This window comes from Aythya fuligula, chromosome 3, assembly GCF_009819795.1.
Source record: "Aythya fuligula isolate bAytFul2 chromosome 3, bAytFul2.pri, whole genome shotgun sequence".
Lineage (NCBI taxonomy): Eukaryota > Metazoa > Chordata > Aves > Anseriformes > Anatidae > Aythya > Aythya fuligula.
In genome coordinates, this window is record NC_045561.1 from 39893377 (window position 1) to 39914584 (window position 21208).

Consider the following 21208-nt stretch of genomic DNA (forward strand, 5'->3'; position numbering starts at 1 on the left):
TACCGGCGGCGCCTCTCCCGCCCCCCCCGGCTCTCCTCCCTCCCTCCATCCATCCCTCCCTCCTTCCCTCCATCCCTCCCTCCTTCCCTCCCCGCCCGCCCCGTCGCCGAGCGGGAGCCGCCAGCGGTGCGAGCGGAGCCGGAGCCGGGGCAGCCGCTGCCGCCCCCCGCCTCTCCCGGCCCGGCCCCTGCCCCTGCCCCTCTTCCTCCTCCTCCTCCTCCTCCTCTTCCTCCTCCTCCTCCGTCCCGCCCAAGCCATGAACTTTGGCCGCGGCCCCCCGGTGGTGTTGAACGTCGGGGGCACCCGGTACTCCTTCTCCCGGGAGGTGCTGAAGGATTTCCCGCTGCGGCGGGTGAGCCGCCTGCACGGCTGCCTGTCGGAGCAGGACGTGCTGGAGGTGTGCGACGACTACGACCGGGAGCGGAACGAGTATTTCTTCGACCGGCACTCGGAGGCTTTCGGCTTCATCATGCTCTACGTGCGGCACGGCCACCTGCGCTTCGTGCCGCACATGTGCGAGCTCTCCTTCTACAACGAGCTGCTCTACTGGGGGCTGGAGGGCTCCCACCTCGACTACTGCTGCCAACGCCGCCTCGACGACCGCCTGGCCGAGTCGCGGCCCTATTACTGCCCCGAGGAGCCGGCGGGGGACGCGGGCGGCGACCCCCGGGCCAAGGGGCGGCGGGCAGCGGGGGGCGAGGGCGGCAAGTGGCTGGAGAGGATGCGGAGGACTTTCGAGGAGCCCACGTCTTCCCTGGCCGCCCAGGTCCTGGCCACCGTCTCCATCCTCTTCGTCATCGTGTCCATGGTGGTGCTGTGCGCCAGCACCCTGCCCGAGTGGCGGGCGCCGGAGAACCGCAGCGTGGAGGAGCAGAGCAGGTACACAGCAGAGTCAGTGAGGGAGCCCTCAGGGTAGGAGGATCCTTTATTTTCCCGCTGTCCGCCCCCTCCCAGTGTGTCCCGTCCGCTGTGTCCCGCCGCTCGTCGCGATGCTCTCTGCAGGTGTCGGGGGGTCGGGGCCGCGCCGCTTCCCCGCCCGCACCCCCTGAACCCCGAAATCAGCCCGGGGACGGAGAATAGGGGGGCTCGGGGGAGCCGGAGCGGAACCGGAGCGGAGCCGGAGCGATCGGGACGCGGCTCCCACTCCTCCAAAGGCGCCGGCCCCTCTTGTCTCAGCACTGCTGTGCCCCTCTTTGGAGGCACGGGGGGCTCCTCACCCACCTAGGGAGGCTCACAAGGGGGAGAAAAAAAAATTAAAAAAAAGAAAATAAAGCCTGAAAGAAAGCAGCTCCCTTCTCTTTTACTTGGGGAAGAGCGCGCTGCGTGCGTTCACACAGGAGAACACCCTGTCTTAGGGAGCTGATCTGGGAACACCTCGCATGGGGCGGCAGCCGGACCCTATTCCTCTGCCGCTCGGCTCCTCTGTATAGAGGCACCGGAGATGATCAGCCTGAGCATTAAGCTCCTGCAGATGCATCGCACAGTGCCCCAGGATATGTACGTAGCAGATGTTTACATTTCCTTTTGACAAAACGTGTATAAAGACACTAACGTTGTGGAACAGCTGCAGCAACCAGGGCATGGGGGTATACGGCTCAGTCCTGGTGTTACACCAGTCAGACGGAGGCCTTTTTTTGTCATCTTTGTGACCTCAGCTCAGGGTTACATCGATGTGACTCTGCTGACTTCGGTACCATTGCTTTCCATCTTCCATTCTCTCGAGAACAGGATCAGGACCACTCCAGTAAGACTTCTCTCATAAATAAGATTCAGATATAGATAGTATAAAAGTAAACATTTCTCATGTTTTCCGCCTTCTTCTTTAGTTTAAAATATAGAGTATTCAACAAAAGTTTTCAGCTTCTACTCTGCTATGGGGGCCCTACAGTGAAATTGCAGCCTAGTCATTATGAAATTACCATCCTTTACTGTAGAGTTAATTGGAATGTGATATATTATATCTTAGTAGCCAAATTAATTCCTTGGAAAGTATTTTCATAGTTTCCATTAACTTAATGGAAAGTGCACCTGTATTTCTGTTTGTAGCTGAGCCAAAGCATTAATTGTATGAACAAAAAGAAAGCAGATACAGACTTAGAAGCTCTTGATTCCTGCCTACATGCAGTCAAAAGTTGCTCTTAGAGGTTCTTCCAGTTAAAAACCTTAATCTTTGTTGTTACCTCAAAGTGAAGAAGCTCTGGGTGATCTGTGTAAGGCAGCAAATTGCTTAGACACCCCCCTCCCCCCAAAAACATAGCTGAAAATATATGCAGTGGTATAAATGACTTTGGTGATATCTTTGATCGCATCTGTATGATGTGGAAGTTAACGATTTTTCACTTACTGGGAGTTGCAGATGAACAAGGCTGATGACATGTAATTTTTCTTTCGTAGTGCCTTCATCTTCAAGAACCTGTGTAGATATACACATGATTTTACTCCTCTGAGCGACTAAATTGTATACTGAGCTTTTGAAGGATAAGGTCTTACGTATTTGTGAAATAGTGTGTAGCCAAGCACTTGTCAGGGCACTGAAGGTTACTTTTAAAAAAGAAAGGACCTTGTCAATGACAGGGTGAGGTTTTTTTTAGGACCAGCTGCAGCAGTCTATGGAATTGCAATTAAAAAAAAAAAAAAGGGGGTATAAATAAAAGTTGCCATTGAACAGTTTCTAACTGTTTTCTTCCAAAAATCTTGTTGCAGATGAGCACTAAATACAGGCTGGCTCATTTTGCATGTGTCTTCACCCATGTGCTATCACAGCAAATGTGAATTGATAGCAATTTAATGGTGAACACACTGAAGACAGATACAAACGTGTTCCTGTCTGTCCACAGCTTGTCACCTGCTGAGGTGGCCTTGTTCTCTTATGGGAGCCACTCCTTTCTTTATTGTGTATGCAGTGTCATGACTAAAATGCCTGCAATATCTTGAAAAAAGCAGTGAGCTACGATTAATTTTGAGCAATCTGGTTAAGTTACTACTTTTACTTGCCAAGTACAGAAAGGATTTGTGTACTCTGGTGATGCCATCCATCCTAAGTGAGAGTGCTTGTAAACACCTGGCTGCTAGTTCTCAATCTATCTAAAAGTCTGAAGCCAAATCCTGGCTTTTGTTTATTAAATTTCATTAAAATAAAGTTCTATCTAACATAATACAACGGTATTTTTCTCAGGAGAAGTTGTGATATTACTGCTGTAAGCAAGTGGGTTTTGACATACAGCACTATAATTACTAGTACAAAGACTACATTATCCTAAAAACATATTTTGAAAACTTTTAAAAATGAAAAGTGAATGGGCTTCTCTAGAACTCCTTAGAATGCAGACTTTGGGTGTAACCAACTATTAGATCAGTGCTTAGAAGAGATGAGAATTACCTCTGGAAATTCAGCAACCCTAAAATCTCTCTGGTATTTTCAGTTTCTCATAGGCTTACCAATAAAAAAGCAACTGTCCTTTCCTCAATGTTATGTTACTTATGGTTTGGAAAGGTGCCACACGGGTAATTTCTGTGGCCGAGCTGCGGTAACCACCTCCAGAACCACTCAGGGCAGCTGTAGTGAAAACAGCTCTACTGGGGTGTCTCCACCTTATCTGGACATCATTTCTAGAGGCAAGGTGGTAACTAACTCCACATCATTTACAAAATCAGCCTCTTTAATGAGGTTTGCAATAAGGGTTACTACTGCTGCCAATTAATACCAGCTGTGTTTATTATTTCTGTTTGTTATTATTACAGAAACACCTCTTCACCAGAAGAATTGAGTCCACCCAGCTTTTCCCATATCTTTCACAGAAACCCATATGTTGTTATAACTTTTCATTATGACCATGCTGTCAAAAGGTGAACAGCGCATGGCTGTTTCTGATCCTTTGCCGTAATCCCCTTCAGAGGGCAACAGAAAACTCTAAGGCTTTTTAAGGAGAGGGATAAAGAATCTGACCTCTGAATTTCACAGGTCTCAGGGACACTGATAATATAATTCCCTGACTTGCAGAGGGATTGCCTTCCCCAGGTCCATGCTTAGGATGAGGAAGGAGTTATTGAAATTTTCTTGCACTTTATGATTTTGCTCTCTTCCCTGTCTTGGCACGTTTCACTTATCAGAGCTAAAGATTTGCATCAGATTTGCACAGTTTAGGAGCAGACAGCAGGGACACCTGTCTCCCCTTCTGTTGCTTCTGGCAATTTCAAGTCATCTTTGCTCTCCTCTGATCAATGCCAACAGATGCATACTGTGAGTCTCTGGTCAGGGACTCATCCATTAACTGATCGTAAGCATAATCTTTTGGGGAGAGTTTAAGCTTGTAATAGGAAGTCATTTGAAGCTGCTTGACTTAAAGCCAGTACAGTTCTATCTACACCTCTTAAAACTATTTTTCTAATACTAAATATGAATAGCTTGTTAGCACAAGAAGAGACTGTTACCCCCCCCCCTTTTTTTTTTTTTACTTACAGAATGATTAAATTTGTACTGAAATAATCCCTCAGTTGTAAAGCATGTATGATTGCCGTGCTGTTAAGCAAAAGCAAATAAACACAGTAACTTCTCCAAACAGCATTTCTCAACAGATGCCAGTAGGCTTTTTTCATCTCTGCAAAACATCAGCTTAAAAAGTTGCATTTGAATTTTAGAGCACAAAAATCATTATTATTTCAGAACACCCAAATGTTCATGCCCAACACCCGTTCATAAAAATAAGACATTCTTTCTTGTGTAAGATCTAGCCTGAACGCCATATTTTTGCCTAAGTTCTAAAAGTAGGCTGAAAGTAATGCATGGAACTACAGACCCAATTTCAAAACACAGATGTGGATTCTTCTAACGAATTTAAGAGTTTAAAAAAATAGAGATAACACAAAGAAAAGACATTCATCACTTCCTGGCTACAGGGGAACCTCAACAACCTCACCAGGGCTAGGTGCTACTCCTGAGAGCAACATATATGGAAAAGACGCTGAGGACACCAGGGCTGGGATGTTCAACTCCAGGTGTTCACTGAGAGCTGTGGGGCATTGTCCCCTCTCTTTCCCAGGGTAGTGCTGGTCATTACATCCCCCCCAGGAGGCATGCACCGGCATTTAATGCATCGGGAGATATGATTGCTACCAAAAGAGGGACAGAAGGGAAAAACACCAGCAAGGTTTTTAATGCAGTGAAACTAGCTGTTCTGTTGCCCTTGCTCTGCAGTTTGTAGCGAGGCAGAAATCCTGTTGATTTCAAAAGGATTAAAAAAGACCTTTTGCTGAAATGGCTTGGATTCTTCCTGAGCACGAATTTGATCATTCTCTCTACTGCTTGGACATTTTTGAGGCTTAATGTATCTTACATGGAAATAGGCTTTAGCAACAATTTATCAAATCAGTGCTGACAGACCTTAATCCTGTCATATACTGTCTTTAACTGTATCATCTGTTTTCCTCGTGTGTCCTGTTGATATGTATGTTTTATTTACAAGTTTAATCAGTAATAGTGCCACTAATGAATATTTTGGGGAGATTTCAACTGACTCACCAGTGGATATTAAAAGTATACACATTAGCATGCTGGGCCAAAGTGTAATGCTAAGTTGAAATATTTGATGATGTTTCCAATGTGATTTTTTTTTTTTAGCATAATAAAATAGTCTTGTTAGTGCACGAAAAGAATTTTCAAGCAGTTTAACTCAGTGTACATAAAATAGCCTATTCTGAAAGGTTGTTATCAGATGGAACAGAAAATTAAACAGTAACTGAATTACAGTAGAAATGAGGCTCACAAAGGCTTTATTTTCAGTTAATGGACAACACACTCATTAAAGCAATCTTGAAAACCTGTTAAGTACCAAGAGGCTTACAACTTCAGGAGGAAAAAAAAACACACACTCATGTACTTAGGTCTGGGCCAATGGACAGTAAGTTTGAGCAGAAATAACCCATAACTTATTAAAAACTAGGACTTAATATTCTCCAATTATTCCGATTTTGGAAGGAAACACTTAAGGAAACACTTAATAGACTTGTTTTTAATTTCCCATCTCCTTCTTGAATACCAGCTATTTTAAAACTGAACAGATAAAAAACACAACAAACCAGAATAGGTACTACATTTTACCAAATAAAGCTCATGATTTAATTATATAGCTATAGATGCTTAAAGAGCATATTATTTCATGAACAGGCAGTCTGTCATGTGAATATGCAGCAAATATTTTAGGAATTGGTTACAGAAGATACAGTTACTTTAGTCTTCTAAGTGAATACATTTTAGTTGGCTTTAAAAAAAAAAAAACTTAATTTAGTATGAAGTTAAGGACTTAATTTTGGTTTTCTTATTAAATTTTATTTCTCCATTCACAAGGATATAACTTAGTTACAAAGATAAGTCACTGTAAGGGAGAGGGAGACTTAATCTGAAAGTAGAAATGTAGTATGTAGCACTCTAGCTTTCACAACAGGCCAGAGGTTCCTAGTTGTGCTCACCTAAGCACTTATGCGATACATCAGGACTGCTGAAACCCATCTACAAAAGCAAAAAAGAGTGACACAAGAGGAGGAACAACACGTTTCACTGGTGGCTAAGTAGGAGGGAAAGACCCTTCTTTATCTTCTTCCTAGCCAGGATGTCTGTAATTGCTGAGAACGATAGATAAAAAAAACAGAGACATTGAAGTGCAATATGTTGTCAAGTGGAAGCAATGCATCTCCACTATCTTGATCTTGCTTTGTCATTTTTACATCAAGTAATATTTCTTAGCTGTCGTGTAGTCTGTTCTACAATAAAAGACTCTCCAGTCCTCCCTATTGAAGTATAATTGATTTACAGTATCTCTTGTGCTAAGGACTGACAGAGTAAAACAACAGATTGATCACATTTCATCTAACATGGATTTTTACTTGCACAACTACTTCCCAAAGTTATACCAGACCTCTGAATCAATACTGATTCATAAATATGACTTCTAAGATACCACAACTATTAGGACCAAGCTTCCTCAAAGCTTGACTCAGAGATAACCTGCCTAATTTGTGATAAAATCAAGGAATTACACCTTCAATGTTATAGGGGCATCAGGAAATACCATTTGAAACAGCTTTAAATTGTAAAATTAAGAATTGCTTTTTCATGTAAATGTTCAACATCCTAGGCATAGGCATAACTACCAAACAAATCTTGTAAGATGGTAATGGAGTTTGTCAGAATTGTAGAATATTCCTGGCTGCAAATTTATTTCCAGAAGCATTTTTTTCTTTTAACAATTATGAGTTCTTAAATAGCCAACTTTAAGGACATCCAACTTTTATCAGTGTGTCCATTAAGGACACACTGATAATGTGTGATCTTGCTGTCTGGCTACTTTTACTAGAGAAACTCTTATATATTTCCTCGTCATGTATATTAAAATGGTTGAAGTGAATTTACCCATTAACATTTTTTCTTGATTTTTCAACATGAAGGAATGATAATCCATTCATACAAACACTTGCATATATTCAGTACAAGATTTGTTTAGGTGACATTATGACCTGAATTTTCTTTTACCAAACAAATTGGCATGACAGTTACCACGGCCATTATTAACAGAAACATGAACACCTTCAAAAGCTTAGTTTTTAAAGCAACATTTAATTCTTCAGAAGAAGCTATTTTTAAAATTCAGAGGTCTTTACAACAGAAGTTGCAAACATGATCAAGTATTTTATAAGCCCTTTATTAAGAAAGGCCTCTTGCTTACAGGACTTTCATTTTTATTCATGAAACATGAATAACAAGGTCATAGCAAGGTCTGATTTTATGTAACTACTTCCCTGAGTAGTTAATTCATGTTCATTTAAATTTTCTGTGGCTGGAATTATGACTTAACTTACAACTTTATGTCGACTGACTATTACTGTTGCCTCTACTATTTCACATAAAACTAAAGTGAATGAATGAATAAAATGAAATTAATAAATAAAATTTTAGTGTATGACACTTTTATGAGAGTTGGTTTATAGAGTCTAGTAGTATAATTACAGGAGTTACAGAAGACTTTGTTCTTCTAGCAGGCCACTGTCTTAATAATAACAGATTTCAGAAATGGTAACAAAAAAAGAAAACCTGTTAGGGAAACAAAATTTTATGTTTCAAATGACAGATTATTACTTACAAATCACTACTGTTTCTGTAGACAGTACCTTGTTAGGATCCCTGCAGTAGAAAGAAAACTCTCTGGTTTCATCTAGCATTTTCAGTCTCCAATCTCATCTCACTTTCCTTTCAGAGCTGTTGGTAGAGATGGCACTGATAAACGGCTTTTTCTTTACACAAAATGTTGTTGAAAAAAGATAAGCAAACAAAGGAAATAGGGAAATATTAGCTCCCATTCCCTCCCACATTAAATAAGTGAGTGTAGTTTGAAGTCTTAAGGGTTATTTTGATACCCATTCCTACCTTCTAGTGGTTTGAGGCTGAGAATGCTCTCTCAAGTCTCATGTGCTGCACTGGGATTTTAAAACATTCAGAAATGTAATGAAATCACCCTCCAGGACAGCAATGCTTTCTTTAATCAGGGCTGCTATTTGTATTTGGCAAGAAGATGATCTCGCCTATTGCTTTGCTTACCTTGACATTTCACTGTGACACAGTTTACGGGGAGTTACATTTAAAAGAAAAACTTTCATAATGCCAAGCCTAGCAGTAAATGGAAGGACACAAGCTTATTACTTTGGTACTATGTGTACCCAACTGTGAAGAATAAAATATCACCTGTATTTAGTGTTGATATTATAAAGTTTTGAATACAGTTCTTGGTTAGGCTCTGTTTAGGATGCAAATAAGACTGGTTTCGGCTGGTTCTTGAACAGCCAATTTGCATGAATTATCTGATGCAAAAGCTGATTTCCTCCTACTCCATCTTCACTTCCATTTCAGTTTAGCAGTCTGGTTCAACACATTGCCAGTTCACTGATCCACAGTCATTGGCATTTGTAAGTGGATCAGTTCTTACAGATTTTAAACAAAAACAAACAAAGTATTCTAGATTATGTTATGCACTGGCACTCCATCATTTCCTGCAGGGTTCCAGATTTTGTAGGCATATGCGTCCAGTATTAGGACTAGAATCTGTAATTCATAGAAAGTGATCAGTGATGGGGTTCTTACCACAGATCAGTTTAAACTCTGCACTAGATCCTAAGGTTAGTTGCTGAAATTTGGTGTTACATTTTCAGAATAAGAATAGTGTGGCTTTTTGTTTGTTGCTTGTGAAGGTCTGAAAGTCAATTTGGTAATGTCCATGAAAAAACAAACCGGCACTAAAGCCTTTCCTCAGAACATAAATACTGTATTTTGTTTCTTTTGACAGGATAATTGAAGCTATCTGCATAGGCTGGTTCACTGCAGAGTGCATTGTGAGGTTCATCGTTTCAAAAAACAAGTGTGAGTTTGTCAGAAGACCTCTCAACATCATTGATTTACTGGCAATTACTCCTTACTACATCTCTGTTCTAATGACAGTTTTTACAGGGGAAAACTCACAGCTTCAGAGGGCTGGAGTCACCTTGAGGGTCTTAAGAATGATGAGGATTTTTTGGGTGATTAAACTGGCTCGTCATTTCATTGGCCTTCAAACACTTGGTCTGACTCTGAAGCGTTGTTACAGAGAGATGGTGATGCTCCTTGTCTTTATCTGTGTTGCTATGGCAATTTTCAGTGCACTTTCCCAGCTTCTTGAAAATGGGCTGGACTTGGGAACAAAGAATAAGGATTATGCCAGCATCCCTGCTGCTTGTTGGTGGGTGATCATCTCTATGACCACGGTTGGTTATGGTGACATGTGTCCCATCACTGTACCAGGAAGGATTCTCGGAGGAATTTGCGTGGTTAGTGGCATCGTTTTACTAGCCTTGCCAATCACCTTCATTTATCATAGCTTCGTGCAGTGTTACCATGAGCTCAAGTTCCGGTCTGCTCGGTACAGTAGAAGCCTCTCAGCTGAATTCTTAAATTGACCAAACTTGAGTTCTGTTGTAGTTACTTGCTAAGCTTTGTCTTAGGAGAAGGTGGTGGAAAGTCTCTTCACGTGTCCTCCTTGACTGGATGGTCCTATGGAACAACATTCTCGCCAGCCTGGAGAAAGCCCGTCACCATTCAGACAGGAAGGATGACCACCTGCCTTGGGCACCTTGCAAGGAGAGGGAGTGATGTTTCAAATTTGAGAGAACAACACAAGAGGATTCAGAAGTCCTCCACCAGACCAGTTTGGTCTTCAGTTTGCCTTTCCACGCAAAAGCAGAACAAAAAATGTGCTTAACGTTGAGTTTCGTCATTCCCATAATTACATCCTATATCATTCAAAGCAATGTGTAGCAGAAGTTTTTCAAAGATTAAAAATCTAAATGCTCTATAGAGGCATCATACTCTCTTGCCTGAAGTATCTCTACTTCTAACCCAGATAACCAAACTAAATACTTGAAGGAGAATTGCTGCTACTTTTGAGCTTCACAACACAGTACAGCTGGTTCTGTGACTTAGAAAAGATGAAGAATATAGGTCAGTAGGGAAAAAAAGCTTGAGGTCTGATTCTGATCTTTGATGAAGCACACAGATTTTCCATTAAAAAACAGTGGAGTCAGTGTCTTTGCTCTGAATTTATAGTGGAATAACTAAAAAGAGTACATATACCTTTGAACGTTGTAGCAAGGACTTCCTTAACCACAATTACTTTATTCTCTGCAACCAAATGTTTAATAGAAGTGTGGTACTTTATAAAGGTCAGCATAAAAATTCAGGCATTGATAAATATATTTGCTGGTAGTTTAGTGGGGGAGCTATCCAAATTTTACATACACTCAGTTCAACTCCATCCACCTGAAGTTACATATTCACAAACATATTTTTTCCCATTTAAACGAACATATATATATCGTAGTGAAAGTCCTTTAAGACCAATTATAAGATTCCAACACTTGAAACAGTCCAGAGAAAGCACTGGAAAACAAGAGTAGCTGCTCCCTGTCAGATGAGACTTGTCATCATCTTGAAATTCAGCAATCCTTACAGAAGGGTACATTTTACTTTCATAGAAGTTTTAAAAACAACTGTAAAAAGCCCAAAAGAGATCAAAGAAAGTAAAATATAGAAGTGTAAGTTGCGCTTGGCAAAAGGGTATATTCTCCAATGTAACTAGAAAATTAAAATGAATCAAGTTAGGTTCTGAAATATTGTTCACTACATTTCTTGTGTAGTACTGCTAAATAGCCTTGTTCAGTATAATTCTGAAAAGCTGCTATATAGAACTGTGCAGTTGGATACTAAAACATATTTAGGTATAGCTTTACAAATTTGGGTACCAATAAACATCATTATTAACCTGGAAGTTCAGAGTCATCGGCATAGTTGAATTTGATGTGCTTGCCTGAAAATAATGCGTTTACTATTACTGTGCTGTAAAAGCATCTTTTATATATGTATTTGTTAACAGCTCTAGAAATAAAATGAGTACCACCTAGAAAACACATCTCTGGAACTGCTCACTCAAATAGAAATGCCACGTTGGTCAATGACCAGTATGTTGAAGGCTCTACCATGAAAAGAGCACTCAAGACTTGAAAAACTCATTTAGCATTTTAAGTGGTCTTAGTCTTAAGTAGTCTTAAGGAATTACATTGCAAATACAGTTTTTCTGAAGACCTGGAAAGAACTTTAGTAGCCTCCTCACAGACAAGCTTGACAATTCCTTCAGTAGTTTTTAAAGAACACATTATTAAGTAAAGTTACAGACATACCTCTGTTTCTTGCCACTGATGTTCTGGCGTTCAGCTCTAAACTTCCCTATACTGCTATATTTATGCCTTTTGTATTGAAATTATGTAGTTCAGGAATGTTCTCTTGCGTCCACAGAGAGATAAATATCAGCAAAAAGTTCTGTCTTAGGTGAGATTCACAGCTGATGTTAGCTAGGTAAGTAGCGACTTCAGAGGCACTTAGATGTTTTACACCAGCAGAGATGCTGGCTCTGTATTCCTGCATGTGTACCTATATATATCCTGCATATATTATACATTATTGTCAGGTGAAATGTTTTCTCCTCCTTACAAAAAAATTCCTTCTTGATAAAATTGAAATTTCAGACTTCAATCCAAACAGAGCTGATTGAGGAAAATGACATTTTCATCTTCTAATGACAAGTTTATTTTGACAGTATCAGAAAAACCCCCTTTTCAAGGAGAAAACCTTTATTTTTTTTATACTTTTCTCCGTTTTTTTCCATTAAAAATGAAAAAAACCCACGTAATAACTTTGCCCTACAGATTTTCATATGCTGTTTTCCAAGTATTAATGCTTGGGAAAAAATACCAATAAAACTCCTTAAAATTTACTTTGTCTTTTGTCCTTGTATTTAACCAAACCAATGGTCTGGGGTAGAACCCTCTTTCCACAAAACACCCCATCCCCAGGATGATAATAGTTTGAAATCAGCACACAACATGAATGTACTTTGACGTACGTTGCAATCTTGATTTCAAGACAAAATAAAATGCACTGTAGCACTACGTGTAAATTTAACTTTTTGTACAAAGGAAAGAATACAAACTAATGCACATAATAACTTCTGAATACCAATTTGAATCATGAATCGTTTTGTATAAGCAATTAAGGATGGGAAGTTTTCAAAGATGAACAGATCCAGGCTATATCTGGTACACAAACAAAATGATCCTTTATGATTGTTCTCCAGCTAAAGAATCCTTCCCCAGTGTAAAAAGATTATCTACTGAAAATAATTGTGTAACAGAAAAAGTCTGTGGAAATTATATACTTTTTTAAAGCAGTATATGTTCATTTTTTGTATGGCAAAATGTGGACAGAATAACCTTGATGTATTTTTGAGTTATAATAAAATATTATTTTGAAACTGCTCTCTTTATAAGCCCACTAACGAGAGATACTTTTTTTTTTTAATTATTATTATTTTTTGCTGTTGTATTATGGTTATCAGTGTGTAGCCTTTAGTTTCCTTAGAAACCAAGTTGAAGTAATGTGATCTCAATGGTAACTTTAAAACAGAATTTTATAGTAAGTAAATAGGGTACGTTACATTTTCAATGGTCAATTTTCTGTGGTCTAGAATAAGTGTATCTTTAAGCAGGTGATGCTTTTACTGAAAGTGTACTTGAGGCCACGTTTTATGCAGACATTGGATGCAGAGCTTTCTTTCCAAATTACAGCATTTCAAAGCCAAATGAGGACAAAGTGGCTCATTTCTAATAATTGCCAGTTTGAAGCCAACACAGTAAAAATATTTCATGGATAGTACCTCTTTCATTATTTGAAACATTTACAGGAACAAATTAGATAAAATACAAACATAGTAAAACTAGGCAAAAATAAAAATAACTTACATAATTGTGACCCAGCCTGTTTGTCTAAAGCTAAACCCCATGCCAATGAATTTTGAACTGTCATTAAATATCTTGATGACAGCAAAGGTTAATCACACTTACACACTAGGTTTGATCCTTAGGACTGACCTACTGGGAACTGTATATTGGCTGCAGTCCTTCAAGGTGCTCAGTGCCACTTAAAAACATTTGATCATTACTGAAATCACTGTAACTGAAAGGTGCCCACAATATATTTTCCTTCTACAGTTCCACACAAAGCACCATCCCCAAAATAACAAAGAATGGAAGAACACAATTTCCTTTGATGTAAGGCTATAAAATGATACTGTTTTTATGAACACCTTCCCCAAAACAAAACAAAAACCAAAACCAAACAAAAATAATTAATTCAATCAACTGGTGATTTTTAGGTTTTACTAGCCCAGGGATCAGCCGTTTAAATATGTGATATTAATTCTTACTGTACAGTGGTTGATCCTGCTATACCCAGAGCAAGCTTGATGAAGATAAAAATCCTCTATACCCACCTTGATACCCACATATTTAAAGGAAAAGGTACAGGGTTTTAACAACATATCTGAAAGTTGGTCCCCTTAGAGGAATCAGTTTTCATCTTTTTTTAGTGTTCAGCCCTGATGTTTCTGAAATAAAACTCAAGTCCTTACAGGATCAAGTCGCTTGGTCTCTTCCCCTCTGTGTAGTGCCCACAAAACCGTACAAGTCCTAAATGCCTGCCAGAAGCAGTGATGCACATGCAGCAGCCACTGAATTCAGTAGTCACAGCAGCGAGTCTCCTGCGAACCAGCAAGATGAACAAGGACTGCTCTGCTCTGAATTTTCTCCCAGATAAGAGGTTCAGGATAAAAACTCACAATTAAAATTTTGGCCGTTTTTATGTACCTTAACTTTTTTAGTATTATTCCTTCCTAATATGCTTCTGAGATGTTTGATGGAAAACAACCTTAGCTCTGCACAGCAAAGAAACATTATGTTGCTCTATTAAAAAAAAAAAAATAAAAATCGCTGATTTAAAAAAAGGAAATTCTTCAGAAAACATTTTCCAGTATTTGTTTGTAATAGCAAACATACACATCAGTATACGTGACACTAGTTCCTGCTAGGTAAAACAGATCCCTGTTTATAATAAGGAGTCTTCTTAAGTGAGAAAGGCAAAAAAAGTCTTCTGGTTTTGCTAAATCTATAATTGTTTATGTCAGCTCATGATTTGCCCCAGAACATGTGGAACAAACAACATAACACCTGTTTTATAGTGGAAAGCTAATATTTTGTATGATTTGTGAAGTGCAACATCAAGTAGGGAATATCTTTTATAGATGATGTAATAGGTTAAGCATCAAGAAGGCTGCCAGGGAGCAAGCACAACTGACAAGTACAAATATGCTTGACATGAAATTTTAAGAGCCACAGAGGAATCTTTGGTCAAATAAATAAAATATGGATGTTTGCAACTACACATTTTAGACTCTTTTATTCTTTACAGACTCAAAGGTTTATAATTTTATAGAACATTAATTTTATGTATTGTTTGCTTCTCTGTAAAGAAAAATACATACTATCATTTGAAAGGTAAGGAGTGTTTTCTTGACGTGAATACAGAATTCAACACGTAAAATCACAAAATAAAATTTACTGGGTTTGCTGATTATTTCATACACTAGGGGTCAAGACAAAGATGCTTAATTGTGTAAAATGTGTTCTTTTCAACAAGTGAATTCTGTGGCTATTCATATTGGTATTGCACAGAAAAAACTTTTTTCCTTTAGCAATTTTTGGCTACTGAGAAGTTTGCCATTTAGGACATAGGAGCCCTACTCAACAGAACTTCTGAATATTTAGTCCACAAGTTACCATGAGATAATAAACTAATCTACACAGCATTATTCTTCTCAACGACAGCAATTGATTACCTACAGTAATTACAGGCAACACAACTGTCAAACAAAATAAAAAAGCAGCCATGTAGCACATGTGTTATTCCTTGGGGATTACTTAGAAGAACAAATTAGGAAAAACGATTGAATTTTGCTTCAAGTTCACAGAAATGAATCTATGTTCATAGTTCTGGAGTTTCAAAGCAACCAGAAGTTTCACCAGTGCAACACTTGCATTATTATGGGTCCTCCTAGTAGCTAAAGGGACGGAACAAACGGAGCCAAGATGCCCTCTGCTGATTTGTTAAGTGCAGCCATTACAAAGGTACTTCCAAAAATAAATGCAACTAATGTTCTTTAGAGAAAAGTTTGAATATTTTAAGAGATCTGTAAATTATCAACTATTCCAGCACCAACCCACCAACCCACTGCATTATTATGGAATGACCGACTTTTCATTTTGAGCATTTTTACTTCTCATTTTACTTATCTTTTTTTTTTTTTTTTTTTTTTTTTTTTTTTTTAACATTAAATTAATCATGTTTTATAAGTGTTTTGCTAAAAGAATTTCTGAAATATTTTGGAAGCAGAAAGTCTTTTTTTGATGTTTTATCACATTATTTTACAGATATTCTCAGCACTTGCACCTCCTATCAATCTGAGATGCAACTGTAAATACATAGAACGCCAAAAAGACAAATTCTTGCTGTCTCAAGAAGCATTTTATACACTTCTTGCTATAAGAATTTTAATAAGATAGTAAAGAGATTCAATAAAATTTAGGAAGTCAGAAAAATTCAAAAATGGCATTCTTTCTCTTGTATCCTAAAAATCCCTGACTTTGTTATTCTATTTCTTTTCAGTGCTATTTTACCAATATTGAAGTAGCAGCTAGGAGCTATAATGAGGATCAACCAGGCTTCTGTTTTCACAGAATCACAGAATTTCTAGGTTGGAAGAGACCTCAAGATCATCGAGTCCAACCTCTGACCTAACAGTCCCCACTAAACCATATCCCTAAGCTCTACATCTAAACATTTTTTAAAGACCTCCAGGGATGGTGACTCCACCACTTCCCTGGGCAGCCTGTTCCAGTTTTCCTACGTACTCTACAGTCGTAGATCAAAATTACAATGCTGCTCTCAAAAAACATATAATCCAAGACTGAAACACAACTCAAAATATGTATACAGACAAAACTGCAAGCAAGCAACACAGCTTTTCTCTGTAGCATGAATATTGCTAACCTGTTGAGTCTGGTGTACTTTTAAGTACTAAGTGCTCAAATGTAATTCCTCCTCCCTGCCCTCCATTTTAGAGCTGGTCACGCAGGATGCAGCATTTAGAAGACAATCTTCCCGACACTGCTAAAGGCCTTGTCATCTGTACTGGCTATATATACCAAGATAGCACAGCCTCTAACTGTGGCTTTTGTTGCTAGGGTTTAATATTTGAACCGGATGTCAGCTGAGTCATTTGATGGGAAGCTATGAACAAGTGAAACTGGGGCCATTTATTAAAATAGCATCCTGAATCCTTGATGCTGCCTATATAAGCGCTCTATTGTATAGATGCTATGTAAGTGTAAAAGAGAAGCATTGCCAACAGTGTATTTTCTAAGTACAGTCATGCAGAGACTCACTGAAAAGCATCAGCAACAAAATTACTTCAGTAAAACATAAATTCAAATCTAAATGTACGGATTCCTGCCAGAAAGTCTTACTCTCTCTTTTCTTTTTCCTTTCAGTGCAATGTCTTTAGGCTGTACCTGTTGACTCCTTTGGTACAAACTGAGCTTATAGGTCACAGCAGTTTTAATCTCCATTGCCTCATGAGACTTAAAAATCAGATATATGTATAGAGAAAAAAAATAAAGGGAGAAGTGCAACCATCGCAGAATTAAAGCTAGCAAGACAAATTTTGCTTTGTTGTAGAAAATCTGCTTATCAACTGGATTATGGAAGACAAAGGCTTGGATGTAAGTGCCAGATTACCCTCAGCAAAAGCAGCAGGAACTGTGAAGCTCATCTGCTTCCCTCTGTATAGCAGACTCCATCTTTAGCATCTCTACCCTGCTTGTTTTCTTAGACCTTCTCTTTCTCCTTTTGCCTGATCGTCACTCAAGGAGCATTAAGGTTAAACATTAACATCCAGTGACTGAGGCTGCTGTTACCTTTGCCTTCTCTTCGTATAGACTGTCCCAATCACATTTGAAATGCAGTTCAATTCCAGATTAGATAGCTGAGAGCAAATATCCATACATTTCTCTGTATCAGTGTAGGATAAAAAGCTCTCTCCTCCCCCACAATAAATGTCACGTATAATGGGAAGAAACAGTCATGCAAAGCAAAGTTTCTACAAAGCAATATAAAATCGCCTAAATCATCCACATCTCATCCTTCATCTACAACCGTAACCTGGCACCTCGCACCCTGCAGCCCATCCAAACCCGCTCACACCTCTGCAGGAAAGCTCACCTGTGAGCATTTGGCCACCTACTCGTGTGCTGTGCCTGCCAACGTCAGACCTGGCAGCCCAGTAGGAATTGCCAATGGCACTTCCAAGCTGCCAATTTGTAGTTACTTCTTTAGTTTTTGTTTGATTACTCTAAATTGTTGTTTCTACCAAGAAAACTGGCCAGGCATGCAACCAGCATGCAACCCAGTAGTGCTAACTGCAACTGACAGCCTCAGAAACTGGTAGCCTTTCACTCCAATGTTAAAGATCCTCATCTAGGATCCAGAAGAGGAATCATCACTTTTACGTTCCCTCCTTTCGTGATTTATCACTATTCAGAGGCCGGGATTGCCATGCAAACTGAAAGAACATTACAGAGAGCAGATGGAAGACTAATTAATGAAAAAGGGAGATGGAGTAGAGGGGTGGGGAGAGGTTAAAAATAGTTACTCCAACAGCATAAAAGCTCTGGGACAGCAATGAAGTCCTTTCTAAAACCAACTCACCAAAATTAAGAACAGATGATGCAGATAACTCCCAGACACTAAACACAATAGGGCTTCACTGTGCTTTTCAGCCCTGTTCCCCATCACTGCTGCTGTCCTGCTATGCCCTTCCTGAAAATCCATCTCTGCTTTCTTCCTTTGCCAGACTTTTTCATCCAACTCCTTTTCTCTTTGGTTCTTACCCTTTTCATAGCCACCCCATTTTCTTTCTGCCACCAGCTGCACTGGCAGGCCACTGTGCCAGCACCAAACATTTCTGAAATGGTGCCAGCCCCCTCCTGACCATTCTTTTTTGCCCTACTGTCATTGCTGTAGGTACCTACTTATATAAATCAAGTGCCCTACTCCCCAAGGAGCTGTGTTAAAAAGCAATTCCCCAGTCCATTCATCCCTAACCCAATGGATACCTTCCTACTTTGCTAAGGAGAAACACTTTCACCTGTATCTTTGGGTTACACACTGACAACTTGTATTGACAACATTTGTGATTTACTATTTCCCTTTAAGCATCTTCTGGAAGTGTCTGTCTGCAGAAGCAGCCTGTCAGATCAGGAGAACAGAAGAGAATCTGGCATCATCTCATCCCATTCAGCAGTCATCTCCCTTTCTATAGAGCACTAATGATGACCAAAGACCCGCATGGCCTCCACAGTAAAGGATGCAACTCAAAATACACAAAAAAATGAAGGGCTTTGACTTTGTCCAGAGAACGGCTACAAAGCTGGTGAAGGGCCTGGAGCACAAGTCCTGTGAGGAGCGGCTGAGGGAACTGGGGTTGTTTGGTCTGGAGAAGAGGAGGCTCAGGGGAGACCTCATTGCTCTCTACAAATGCCTGAAAGGAAGCTGTGGGGAGCTGGGGGTCGGCCTCGTCTCACAGATAATCAATGACAGGTCTAGAGGGAATGGCCTCAAGTTGCACCAGGGGAGGTTCAGGTTGGAAATGAGGAGACATTTCTTCTCAGAAAGAGCAGTCAGGCACTGGGACGGGTTGCCCAGGGAGGTGGTGGAGTCACCGTCCCTGGGGGTGTTCAAGGAAAGGTTGGACGTGGTGCTTAGGGACATGGGTGGCATGGGTGGGTAACATCGGAGGTTGGGGGATGGTTGGACCAGATGATCCTGGAGGTCTTTTCCAACCTTAATGATTCTGTGACTTAAAAGCTCAGAAAGGTCACATCATCCCCTTTGAGATGTGAATTTTCATGGAAATGTGGTATCTCAGCACAGAGCGTCCCTACCCACCTGATAGACTAAACACAAGCTTTTGCTGCTTATACAGGCTAACGCTGCGGTCAGCACGGCATCAGCCAACTCCTCACGCTCCAGGCAAATGGTAACATATGCAGCAGCAAATGCTGCTGCGGTCAGCTCCAGAACTTGGGCTCCCAAGAAACATCTTTATCAATTTTCTCCTGCTAATTTAAAACATGGTATGCTACAAACAATACTTATTACTTTGCTTTTAAAGAGAGAATGAAACAAATGCTCAGCTGAAGCACCTTCAACCCTCTTCGAGACCATAGCAAGGAGACAAACACTATGGAACTGGATTAGGTATTTTCACTGTTCAAAGAAGACTCACAGTCTGAAATAAAGATTCAGCTTGCATGTTACAGTTCAGAGGAAAAACAGGGTAAGTCCATCAGAGAAACATGCAGTTATTTACTAGTAGACATAAATAAACCATAAACTCTCTGCTGGTTCTTGTATTTCCTCTTCATCCATCAAACAGGCAAATCATATTTCACCATTTCATTTTTTTTTGTAACCAGCTTGAAGAAATTTTTAAGCTTTAGGGCTGCAATCACCCAAAAAGAAACAAAAATGAACACACAAGTATTTTTTCCAAAGTTCAAATTGCTTTATGTGCAAAGCAAAGTCAGCTCTTAGATTACACTGAATATATATGGGACCTTAAGCAAAGACTTTTTAATAGCATTTGGAGAAAGGTTCCCTTGTCTCTACCCATAAAACTTTTCTGTAAGGCAAGCAAGTAGATCTCACTCCCAATTCATTTCTCCCTGAAGCACTATAAACATGATGCTATAATATAATAACAGTGAAAGCAAAGAGAGAAAGAGATTAGAGTAATTTGGTTCCCATTATTTTAGTGTAATCTCCACATTACAAGGCAAGCGTTTAGTCAGTTCTAAGAGGCTTGAGTTTATAGGCTCAAATTAGAGCAATCTGATATTGGCTGTTTGGTTGCAACTGGACCTGGGACTAGCAAATTAACGGGGTCAAAGCAGAGCCCCCAGCAATTTTGAGGACACACAGAAGTTTCCTTTCTGCCTTTGAACAGCAAGCCACAGGATCTGTAGCCAGGACACAGGGAAATCATCACCACATCAGATCCACACTGCAAATATCTAAAATGAGAACTACATTGGGGAGCGGAAACAATCAAGAATACATATAATAAAAAGCAAATAAAATCATGGTGCCAAATCTCAGTTTCCATACCTCCTTGTCTCTTCAGCTCTGTCAGGCTGCAGAACGGGACATGGCACAATTACCAGAACACATCTGCACTACCAATGCTTCTGCTAGCTGTGGTATTCCCTGGCAAAATGGAACTTAGATTTTCCCACTACAAAAGCCCAGACTCCTATATATTGAGCCAAATGAAACTCTCCACCAGCACCTGGCTTCACAGAAGCAATGCAAGACAAGGCAGCCAGCAATGGCACAGCAAAATTTACTGTGAGAAACCTTTAGGAGAGAGGATGTTGCCAATAAGCAAGTTTTCAACTAAAACATTCGCTTAGAGGTTGTGCGGTCAGTAACTGAATCCTACTGCTTCCAGGCGTGTACGCACACCTGCACTTACACAGGTGATCTCTTGTTCAGGAAAAATAAAAAGATGCAAAGCACTGAGCAAAGAAACCTAATCCAACCATAGACTTCATAAGGCTGTGTATACTCTGCCAAAGAAAAGATCCTGCACAATGCAAGGGCAGATATTGCAGGCAGCATTTACTTGGT

General features: G+C 39.9%; 1 protein-coding gene across 2 annotated transcripts; it reads left to right on the forward strand.

Moving 5' to 3' along the window:
• The first annotated feature begins 252 nt into the window (after nucleotides 1-252).
• On the forward strand, nucleotides 253-14385 carry KCNG3 (potassium voltage-gated channel modifier subfamily G member 3). 2 transcript variants are annotated; one of them, XM_032184142.1, is made up of 2 exons: nucleotides 253-912; nucleotides 9330-14385. In XM_032184142.1, exons 1-2 carry the CDS (start codon nucleotides 257-259, stop codon nucleotides 9973-9975), a joined length of 1302 nt encoding a protein of 433 aa, XP_032040033.1. In that variant the 5' UTR covers nucleotides 253-256; the 3' UTR covers nucleotides 9976-14385. The 2 variants fall into 2 exon arrangements, with proteins under 2 accessions (XP_032040033.1, XP_032040034.1); XM_032184143.1 differs by having other exon boundaries at nucleotides 253-879.
• The last annotated feature ends 6823 nt before the right edge of the window (nucleotides 14386-21208 follow it).